At 35.8% G+C, this 12,173-nt stretch overlaps 1 protein-coding gene across 1 annotated transcript; it reads left to right on the top strand.

Moving 5' to 3' along the window:
• Positions 1-67: 67 nt before the first annotated feature.
• On the top strand, positions 68-10,613 carry MZT1 (mitotic spindle organizing protein 1). The gene is made up of 3 exons (XM_081130747.1): positions 68-152; positions 3,220-3,365; positions 9,077-10,613. Exons 1-3 carry the CDS (start codon positions 80-82, stop codon positions 9,098-9,100), a joined length of 243 nt encoding a protein of 80 aa, XP_080986873.1. The 5' UTR covers positions 68-79; the 3' UTR covers positions 9,101-10,613.
• Positions 10,614-12,173: the final 1,560 nt, after the last annotated feature.

Here is a 12,173-nt window from a genome sequence, read left to right on the forward strand (position 1 = left end):
GCGCTCCGCGATTGCCCTGGAGACAGGAAGGCGCTCCACTTCCGGGTCAGACCCTTCTCCCGCCTTCTCGGCCTCCGCCATGGCGAGTAGTAGCGGCGCCGGGGCAACGGCGGCGGCGGCGAATCTGAATGCGGTGAGGGAGACCATGGACGGTGAGTGCCCGTTTCAGCCGCTTTACCTCGCTTCCGTTTCCGAAAGTCAAGGCTCCCAGTCGGGGAGGAGCCCAGGAGGAGTTCAGATCCACTTTCTGCCACCTACGGCATCTTTGAAGATCCTCATAAGGGACCCGCCAGGGCCGCAGGGCTGATGGCCCCCTGTTTGGAGAGTTGCCTCTTGGCTCCTGCGTAGTTTGTCGCGTGCACGTCGTTTCGGCCCCTGCGTCAGCCCTACGCGTGCCGAGTGTCTACTGCGCCGGACCCCGTGGTGCCTCCAACCTCCCGGCTGCCGTTTCGCTCGCCACGCCCCTCTCCCGCGCCTGGTCCTCGGGCCCCGCGTCCGCGTGGCAGCCTCCCTGCCCTCTCCGCGTCCCGCCCGAGGCGCTCGTCCAGTGCGGGCGCCCGTTCCTGTGAGTCCCGAACTGCGAGCAAGACTGTAATCCCCGAGCGGACAGTGGCCGTGTTTGGTCACTGCTGTTTTTTTGTCCTTGGCCCTTGGGTAGGCTCTTTTAAAATATCCAGTGAATGAACAAGTCGCCCCTTCATCGGAATTGCCCCAGTTTCGTCCCGGAGCCGTGACGGTGCCCGGGGGCTGTGGGTGTATTACCTGTTGTCCCGCCCGGAGGCACGCGGGTGAAAGTCGACACCCGCAGTAGAGAACGGAAAACGCTTGCGGGGAGTTACCCCGTCTGCCCCCTGATGCCGGCTCTACCGCTTTATGCCTCTGGTGGGGAGCTTGGACAAGCTACTCAGACGTCTTTGAGCCTGCTGCTTTTTTTCTGTAAAAATGAGGTTACCTCTTAGGGTTATAACGGGCATGTTTAAGATAACCAGGAAGGTGATCATTAACAGATACTGCATTTTTTTCGCTTTCTTCTGTTTTTTAAAATATATGCTTTATTAGCAGTATTTGCTCAAGTGATTTTTGGTATCTATTACTATACTCGTACCTTCTCTTTATTTGTTGCTGCATTTATTGACTTATAGTGATACGTTTCCTGATTCTGTATTAGTTTTGTGTAATAGAAGATGTCATCCTCTTTGGAGATGTCTTTGTCTCTCTCCATTTTATTCACGTCTACCTTTGTGACTGTTTGATGAGCGTTAAACATTGCTTTTTGCATTTATCCAGGGGATACCCACATCAGCCTCTATCTCTGAAAACAACCTCATGGGATTCTTACTAAGCAGTGTCAGCCTTCCCGCCACATCTCTGCCACCTTCAGTGTAGTCACCACTTCCTAAGTCATCTCCTTAGGGGACGTGAGATACGACGTGTGGCTTTTTCTGCACCAGTTGCTGCTTTCCTTTTCAAAGAATTACTTATATTATTAGAGCCTTTTCATCTAATGTTTTATTTACCAAGTATTTGCCTTTCTGTTTCTCTGAAAGGTAGAACTCTGTTCTTAACACCATATTTAGCCTGTTTTCACATCCTTCTTAATGAATCACAGCTTATTAGCTTTATTTTGTAAGTGGACTTATGTACATAGAAACTTTATGTATATGACATTGTTGTCATATCTTTGTTTGGAAACCAGTGTGTTTTTTGAACAGGTTGGAGAGAATGAGGCCTCACTTCCAGTCAGTTTTCTTATTTCAGCTGTGCTTAGGTTCCTTAGTTGTATGGCCACAGATTCCATTTGAATAGAATACTCAAATTTTATCTGTGGTGGAACTAAAGTGTGACTACATAGAGATGAAAATGAATGTCAGGTAAGAAAAATTGGGAAAGGCCCATCTCATGAACATCATGAAGACTATTAAAAGTTTTTGGGAGGACTTAAAGTAATAGGTGATTTAATAATGTTAACTTGTCCATTCATCCCAAAATAATATGTAGTTTTCATGCAATTCAAGCCAGAATCCAAATGGAATTTGTCTTTGGAATTAACATTTTTCAGTTCATGGAGAGAATGAAAGGGCTTATGATAATAAAAGGTAACAAAGGTTTCTTTAACCCACTACATGCAATATAAAGTTAATAATTAAAGTTGTGGCTCTGGCACAAGATACACATACAACAAATCCTTAGTATATGGAGTTTTGCTATATGATAATAGTAACATCTTAATTGAGTGGTAAAGGATAGATCATTCAATAAATAGTATTGGGCAACTGACGTATTTCTGGAAGGAAACGTTGAAGATTCTATTTTCCACCCAAACTCTAGGGAATTAAATATTTAAATATTTATGGAGGAGGTTAAATAAGCTTTCACATGCTGGAAGAGAATACTGGTGAAAAATTACATAATCTTTGCATGGGGAATAACTTCCTAAGAATAATACCAAGGGAAAAATGATACAGGAAAACAATAGATAATGCATTAAACATTGACTTAAAACATTCTTAAAACAAAGTTTATTGTGGCCAATGTATTTACTTCCTGTGGTTCTCTATGATAGTGTTGGTCGTGTGAAAGACAGTTGCTTTTATAAACTATAATAAAATGAAGTACTACAAAAATGAAGTTAAAAATATAAGCTTTTGTTTTTCTTAGATTCAACAAACACGAATACTCTGTTAAATTGCAAAAGTTTCTAAATATTTTTAAGGCCTTCAATATATATTACTGACTGAGCAGCTCCACTTACAGGAATTTATCCTAATAAAAAAAATTAAGTTAGTATTTACGGATACGTACCGCAGTATTATTTTAATGGGGGATAGATAACATGAGAGCTACCTAACTTTAAGTAATGTATGGTGTTTCCATAAAATGTAATGTTATGTGACTGACTAAATTACATTGTAAAGAATATAAAAGGTGGGGAAATGTTCTGAATAATCCTGATAATGATCCATAAATTTTAGATAGATATTAAATGAGTGGGGGAATAAAAACCAAGATGTAAAAAGCAGTTGTGTGGAGGGAGGTTGTAAGTTTATTTTTAAGTTTCTAGAGCTAAGTAAGGGCAAGACAGTATAGCATGCCTATTTCCAAATGTAAGGATGCTATACTAGTTCTTTGGTATTTGCAGTATCATATGAATTAAAAACAAAAGTATTCTGTACATATTTTAAAATGTAAAATTTTGTTTTAAAATTTTTATTTTTTCAGTTCTGCTTGAGATTTCAAGAATTTTGAATACTGGCTTAGATATGGAGACTCTGTCTATTTGTGTACGGCTTTGTGAACAAGGAATTAACCCAGAAGCTTTATCGTCAGTTATTAAGGAACTTCGCAAGGCCACCGAAGCACTAAAGGTAGAGATACAGTTGTTAGTTCATTCTAAATAAAGATGCTTTTGTTTAGAAAATGATTAATGATGAAGTTACGTGAAAGATCTTAAACATGATGAAAGTAACTTCGATCACCATCAGAAGTTGTTCTGAAGAGCAGAAGAGGCCTAGTGTAGCATACGTTCAGATCACTACTATCATAGACCGTGCTCTTTTTCTTTCCTAGTAGGCTCCAATTGTGTTTAGAATTTTTCCCTGTATTATGGGTAAAATTGTATCTGCCTGAAATAACATATGCTCAGGTCCGGTACCAGTAAATATGACCTTATTTAGAAATAGTGTTTCTGCAGGTATAATTGAATTAAGATGAGATCATAATGAATTAATGACTGCTATCTTTATAAGACAAGACACAGATAGACAAAGTATCAAGTGAAGGCACAAACAGAGGGGAGAATGCCATGTAATGACAGAGGTAGAGATTGGAGAGATGACATCTACAGACAAAAGAAGGCCAAAGATTATTGGAAGCCACAAGAAACAAGGATGGATCCCTTGCTAGAGCCTTCAGAGAGTAGGTGGCCCTGCTAACACCTTATTTTTGGACCTCTGCCTCCAGAACTGTGAGAGAATAAATTTCTTTTGTTTTAATTACCCAGTTTGTGGTACTTTGTTATGGCAGCCTTAGAAATCTAAGACAGGTTTACTGCTGGGAAGTGGAGTGCTTCTGTAAGAAATGCCTACACATGTGGAAGTGGTTTTGGAGTTGGGTAATGAATAGAGATTGGAAGGTTTTAATGCACTTGATAGAGCCTAAACAGATTGTCCTGAAGACGATTGGTGGAACTATGGATGTTAAAGGTGATCCTGGTGAGGGCTCAGAGAGAGGAAGGAGAGCTATAGAGAAAGTTTCAGTCATCGTAGAGAATATGTATTCATTTTTAACAGAATCTTGGGAGAAATAAGGACATTAGTGCTTCAGGTGAAATCTCAGACAGAAATGAGGAACATTTGGGCACTGGAGGAAAGACTATCCTTGCTATAAAGTGAAGGCGCACTGGCTGAATTATGTTCTGCTGTTTGGAAGGAGAATAAAACTTCTAAGTGATGAGCTCGGATATTTAGCTGAGGAAATTTCCAAAGTGTGGAATGTGTAGTTTGATACTTTCTTGCTGCTTATAGTAAAATGTAAAAGGAATGAGAAATTGGGGAGGGAATGAGTAAGCAAAAAGGAACCAGCACTTTGGAAAATTTTAAGCCTATCCAGATGGAACATTCTGGAGATAAGTACAGGAGTGTGGTTGGGGAACCTTTTGGTGAAGTGATTAGGTGGGGTTCATAGATGCAATCAGCCGTTGCAGCACAAAACACTGCCAGCTTGGACTGAAAGGGACATGTACAGTACTAAATGAAGGAAAGCTGTCAGACTTCTGGCATTCCACAGGCAGGAAATTGGCCAAGAGAGCTAACTGGCTGTTATCCTTCAAAAAAAGGGAAGAATGACTCAGCAGGGCACACAGACCGGGGACTGCTGAAGGCGATTGGACTGCATTGCCAGCATGGGCCCAAGGACCATCTTTTGTCAAATTCAAATTTAGCACCTTTTAACTGCTGAGATTGGGAACAGGAAAAGTGTTCCCTCTCTTTTTTACACTATGATTTAAAATCTCCTGATTTTATTTCCAAGTTTATGTAGCACTAACTCACCATACAAGAATGCTGAGATTCCCAGTTAGCCCTTTTTAAAACTTCTAAGGATCAAGTGGCTTTTCTTTAACAGAACTATATAAAACATGTAGCTTACCCTTCTCAGATTAAGTTATTCTCCAATAAGTCTCAGTGATTTCGGTTGTTGGTTTTGTGCTTTTTTAAACTTTTTGATTATTAAAATAACAAAAGGTAAACATAAACATAAACATATGCTCTTTTATCATAAAGAGCATATCTGTGCGACTCATTGCCAGCACCCTGAAGTTCCCTTATCCTCCCCCCATCATTGACTTCTTCCTGCTTCCCCCTCCAGTAACTACTGTCCTGATTTTTATGGTAGACACTTTCTTTTAACAGCTTTATCAACTAAGCATGGATCTCTAAACACTGCAGTTTAATTCTATAAACTGATATAAATGGAATCTTACCATTTCAACTTGATATAAATGGATCTTACAGCACAATGTTTTTACTGGGTTCTTTCATTTAACATGTTCGTGAGGTTCGCTTATGTGTGTAGTTGTACAACATTCCTTTTCACTATAATAATGTTTCATTGTACAAATATAATTTATTTATGTTTTCTACTGTGAATGGATATTAGGTTGCTTCCAGGTAGAGTTTTTTGTATTGTAATGCAGTTTGAGTGCTATAAAGGAACCAGAGGCAAAGAATGTGCAAGAGAGACTGACAGAAGTATTTTGCATAGCATTTTCTTAGAATAAAACCCATGGTAGTAAGAAAAAGATTCAGAACTAACTAATTAGCATAGTTTTGAGCATATTGTTTATTTCACACCCAGTAAGCCATAGTCTGATATGGCAAAATCAATAATTAAGTTGAACAAATCAGAAAGTGTTGCCCATTTGACAGTGTGGTGATTGTGGGAGGGAGAGGGGGTGGGTGGGGGTAGAAGAGGGCATAGAGGTGATAAAAGGTGACAGCAGGAGGGTGGGGGGGAGGAAGAAACAAAAAGTGTTGCCCATTTGAATGGAAGATCAGTCTCACGCATATACAAAGCCTTTTAAAACATTTCTACCACAATCTACAAACAGAATGCCAGTATTCCATTAAAACTAGGTGGCGAGGAAATCCTGGAAAGTTTCTAGCAAAGAAGAAATGCTACGTATAACTTTTGTTTTCTTTAAAGTAATTTTTGAAATCTGTATAATCTTTATAAAAATAATACATGCTTACCCTGGCCGGGTGGCTTAGTTGGTTGGAGCGTCGTCCTGTGCATCAAAGAGCCTTGGGTTTGATTCCCAGTCAGGGCACATACCTGGGTTGTAGGTTTCATCCCCTGTTGGGCGCATTTGTGAGGCAACTGATTGATGTTTCTCTCTCTGTCCCATCCTCTTTCTCTAGCTAGAATCAATGAAAAACATGTCCTTAGATGAGGATTAAAATAATAATGCATGCTCACAATTTAAAAATATTTAAATCATAGGATACAAAGAAGACCAAAAAAAGTCATTCAAGGTAACCCAAGAGGCCCTGGCTGATGTGGCTCAGTTGGTGGGAGAGTCATCCCATACACCAAAAGGTGGCAGGTTTGATTCCCGGTCAGGGCACATACCCAAATTGCTCATTCAACCCCCTGTCAGAACACATCGGGAGGCAACTGATCAATGTTCCTCTCTCTCTCTCTTCCCCTCTCTCAAATTAATAAAAAAATAAGAGATCACATAAGAGATAAGCAGTGATAATAGTTAATGAACGCATTCTAGATAGTATAATGCTACTTTAAAAATAAAAGTATTATACTTAATTTTATTGAATTAAAAAATAACCTTCCTCAGGTTGCTTCTCTCTAGATTAAAGTTTATTCTCTATTTACTATTAGGTAAGGGTTGGGGCTGGTTGGTAAAGAGTTATAGGCATAAGGTTGTTCTCCCTTTTTTGTGTGGTTGCTGCTAATGAATTTTATTCTTGCATTTTTTTGTTTATTTTTTTTGTATGAAAAATAGGGTAAGGAGAAACTGTTCCTGCTGCATTCTGTCTTTACCTCGAAATCCTAGTAATTAGAATTATTTTGCCTTTTTCTTTCAGACTTGTATATTGATATTGTTTAAATCATTTGTAGTAAAAGCTAGTTGTGTGTCACCCAATTAGATAAGTTTCTTAACAGCAATAGATAGGTCACCTTATGTGTATCTCCCACAGCATAAGTAGGACTATCGATTAGATGCATTTCTTTAAAAATAGACCTTATTTTTATGAATGATACTTTTATTGACACTGAGTTTTTGTATTGTTTTCTCGGTGCTACTATTGATGGGTAAGCAATCATTTACATATTGTAATTTTAGAAATTTTAGGCAAGACCTATTTTTTTGTATCTTCTACTTTGTGCTATGGTGCCTTGAATTATACTATTATTGATGCATTCCTATACACGAAGCCTTGCTCTCTCTGTTTTAACTGCCCTGTATTATTACTAATATCTTAGGGTGAGTGATGTATCTCTCACTGTGTAGGAAGGTCTCCTGCAGCATGAGGATGTTGGAACAGTAGAATTTGAGAGAAAAATGAGGGATTAAGTCCAATGTTCCTACCCATCCTAAAGAAAGGAATAAACTTGCGCAGAAAAGGAAAATTTGGAAAAGAAGACTACTAATACTGGTTTTTCCCAGGGCCAGTGCTTACAAATTTTTGGAGTCTTTAATGGCCATCTGGTAACTATATAGGTCTCTAGGATGCATTGCTGTCCTTTCGAATAGAAAATAGTTCTGCATTCATATAATGTGAATGCTACACATGGTTGATGGCTTAGTTTAAGTGAAAATACTTTTTTCATTTTCAGTGTATCCTACTTGATACATTATCTGTATCTTGGAGGAGAACCTCTAAAATTAGTATGAAAATGGAATGGGACAAGACAGATTAAACTGCATTAAAGTTAAGGTGTTTTAATTTTAAAAATCCTAAAATTATATATATATATTATTTCAAGTCTTCTTTGAAGTAGATGATACCGAGAATGGGATTAGGAAGATGAAAGAGTGAGTACCTAAAGGGTACATGGCCAAAGCTGATAGAAGAACCTATAAGGGTTCTTAGAATAAGTCATATTATTTTCAAGCTAGGTTTTATTTCTTGTGAATTTAGTAAACCCAAAGAAGGGAACAGCTATTTTAGAATAGCCAACTATGTAGAAAAACAAGATAGGTTCTGTTGACTGAGAATGTTTCAGATTGAGTTATCTGTAGTTTTCCTAATACATAAGGAATTTTTATGAAAGACTTCTGAAATTAGACTAAACTTAAAAGCAAATTTTAATTAGGAAGTAGAAATGTAAATGAATTAAAAGTTTACCGTGTATATCTGAAGTTAAACTTATTTAAAATCAACATTTTTATATTTGGCACTAAGAATTTGTTTAAATCCTTATTTTAACTTAATTTTTAATTTTTATTTATTGATTTTAGAGAGAGAGAAAAACATCAATTTGTTTTTCCACCTAGTAGATCTAACCTGCAACCTTGGCGTATTGGGATGATGCTCTAACCAACTGAGCTACCCAGCCAGGGCTTAAGTCCTTATTTTTATTGATGGAATGATATAGTGTCTGGGAATTTCTACAGAATAATCATGGAAAGTGTAATGGTTGGTGGTATAGGTGAAGCAGGATGAGCCATGAGTTCATTATGATTATTTTGCCCTTTTTTTCTCCAGCTTAGCGTAACAGAGAAGTCTTTTTTCATCTTAATTCCTTTTCACACTATAATAAACATGCAGAAACAGACAGACTAATAGACTATGTGGATAAGATCTTCTATAGGTTAATTTTTCAAATAGTAATATGTTTTTACAATTATTGTATTGTTTAAATAATTCCCTACTATTAGCCTAGCCATCAGTTTAAAAGGTAGTTCTAATGTACTGCAAAAATGAAAACCCCTGCATTATCCTGATAAAACTGGTTTGGTACATGTTGGGGAGGATTCGTTTTGTTAATGATAGGGTGGTATTGACAAATTTATTTCCATGGTTTTATTATAATGAATCTTACTTTCTTGTTATAGGCTGCTGAAAATATGGCAAGCTGACTTTCTGGAGAAATCCTAATGAGATGTCAAGCTCTGCAAGAGGATTTGAAGATTGCATTGTAGTCAAGAATGTACAATGAAATTACTGCATTCAGCAGTGTAGCAACATTTTCCTTTTTAAAAGAATTATAAAACCATAGCTTTATAAATCATTGAAAAGTGGCTTACAGAGAGGACTATCAGATGTGTTTACGTCACATCTTTTTTAAACAGCGCTAATGCTTTGGCATTACAGTGTTCGTATTTATTCCTTATTTATAGATCTGATAGCTTTAATTTTCTAAGCAGTCTGTCTATCAGATGTGCACAGCTGCTGTGCCTGTTTGTAGTATAGTGGAACCCATTAGTAGTAATGTAGTAGTTATGACTGCTGACATTTCCATTATAAACTTTAATTTTAAATTGTTTATGCAAAATTACTATGGATTTATGTTGCATTGGGCTGAAAGTTGACAGAATTTCAACCACCATTTGTGAATTTTTATTTAGATTCATTAAGTATATCAGGATCTTGTTTTTTTTAAGAGCACAGAAAACATTTGTTCTAATCTCTTTAACAAAGAATACTTAGTTTTTAAACATAAAGTTTGTCTGGCAGTTAATTGTGTGAACCAGATCAGTTTTGTATTGGTTGAAAAAGAAAACTTTTAGAAACTTAGATTTTTAAAACTAATGATAGTACTTAGCTTAGTATTATTTGTTGATTGAATCATTTAATGAGAATATTGAGAATGGTTTTTCCCCTTAGTTTTTTACTCTGAAAATAATGAAACATTTTCGACATGCAAAATTCTTTTTATTACATAAAAATAATTTGAGTGCTTACCTGATATATCTTGGGTGGTTATTTAATAACTCAGTACATAGCTAGTGGTTATCTAATCACTAAACAGGAACTATCATTCAACAAATATATTACTATTTTCTGAAGGAAGAAAGATTTCCAGTCATTAAACAAACTAAATGATCAAATGTTCTGTAATCTCCTTCTAAGATTATTTTTGTGTATCATTATTTTTACTATAAAGTTTTAACTAATCAAAATTTGCTTCATAATAAGTTTTGATTCTGTTCCTGTAACAGAATTTCCATGGAATATTTTTCCCAGGACTAATACAAATTTAATCTGATTTAGTTTTGGATTTTGTTAGCTTCTATTTAAATGATAGTATAAGCATTTACTCTTTAGTAGCATTTTTTTTTGTTCCTCAGACAAACTGAAATGATTTTAGTAAGGCTTAGTAATATTTAAATGGCAACCTTCTGTACTGTTTTAAAAATCTAGTCTTTTGAACATTTGACTTTTTAAATGCATGGCATCTTTACCAAGTGCACTGGAAGGTCTGTTGGGAGAATTGCTTGGGAGACAATAAGAACTTGTGATGATAAGTCATTTATTTGCTAATCGATACTGTAAATACTGCAAGTTGTTATTTATATCATTAGAGAACACTTGTCAAGTTCCAAAATTTGTATATACTTTTAGACCATTAAAGTTAATAGTTTAATTGTTTATGACTTTGTAGATTAAGTTATTTATGTATGAAAAAAGCAGGAAAATATATTGAGTTATGTTTACTAAGGACTTCTTTAGTATGTTACATTTCTTAAATGTAAACATATATTTTTAATGCATACTTAAGTAATACTTAAAGAAACCAAAGTAATGATACAATCACAGTGTTGTGCATGTTGTCAGTGACAAAAATAAAACCATTTTGGTGGTATTAGCATGTACTTTTGATTTCATATATGCTTCCATGAATTCAGCTTGTGTTTCTGTAGGTATTCTATAAATATTTAGATGCTTATTAGTTACGTGTGATTGGAGACTATTTAAAGGTAGGCTGTGTAATTTACAATGTAAAATTAGGCTTGAGGTGTAAAATGGAAGACTTTTCCCATGGTAGTGAAAGGATATAGCTATATTAACATTGCCCTAGGCTTGAAAACAAAGTTGGCATATCAAGTATGTGTGAGATTATATTTTTCTAGACTTCTAAATGGATACTATAAAATTTACATATGTTTCAAATTTACGTAAAATTTTCCAATAACTGAATCAAGTATCAGTTTTTAAACTTACTTAAATTAATTGAAATTAAAAATTCCTCACATTAGCCACATTTTTCATTATTGTAAAATACACACAACATAAAATTTACCATTTTAACCATTTTAAGTTGTATAGTTTAGTCACATTAAGCACATTTACATTATTATTCAACCATTGCTACTACCCAGAACTTGTTCATCACCCAAACAGAAGCTCTACCCATTAAGCAGTAACTCTATTCTCCCCTTTCCCAGCCCCAGCATTTTTCTGCTTGCTTTCTCTCTGAATTTGACTATTCTAGGTACCTAATATAAATGGAATCATAGAATATTTGTCCTTTTGTGTCTTTTATTTCGCATAGCATGGGTGTCTTCAAGTCATTCATGTTGTATTAATGTATCAGGACATCACTAGTTTTTAAGTCTGAATAATCCATTTTATGTATTTACTTCATTTTGTTCATCTGATGATGGGTATTTGAATTGTTTCTATCTTTTGGCTGTGATGAGTAATATTATCAAATTGGTGTGTAATTATTTGTTTAAGCCCCTGCTTTCAGTTCTTTTCAGTATATACTCAGAAGTGGAATTGCTGGATCATATTATAATTCTATATTTAATTTTTTAAGGAACTGTTTTATGTTTTAGTTGGTTTAAATAATAACCATCCTAATAGGTGTGAAGTGGTATCTAATTTTGTTTTAATTTGTATTTCCCTAGTGATTAGTGGTGGTGAGTATCTTTTCATGTACTTATTGGAGAAATACTTGTTCAAGTTCTTTGCCCGAGTTTTAATTATTTTTGCTGTCATTTAGTTCTAGTTGTTCTTTATATATTCTGGGATACTAATCACTTACTGGATATTTGATTTGCAAATGTTCTCTTTCATTCTGTGAGTTGCTTTTTTCACTTTCTTGATAGTGTTTTTCAGTGCACAAATTTTTAAAATTTTGAGGAAGTCTCACCTATTTTTTTCTGTTGTTTTCTGTGCTTTTGGTGTCATAGTGGAGATGCTATG

This window comes from Miniopterus schreibersii (genome assembly GCF_964146895.1).
Source record: "Miniopterus schreibersii genome assembly, chromosome: 2".
Taxonomy (NCBI): Eukaryota; Metazoa; Chordata; class Mammalia; order Chiroptera; family Miniopteridae; genus Miniopterus; species Miniopterus schreibersii.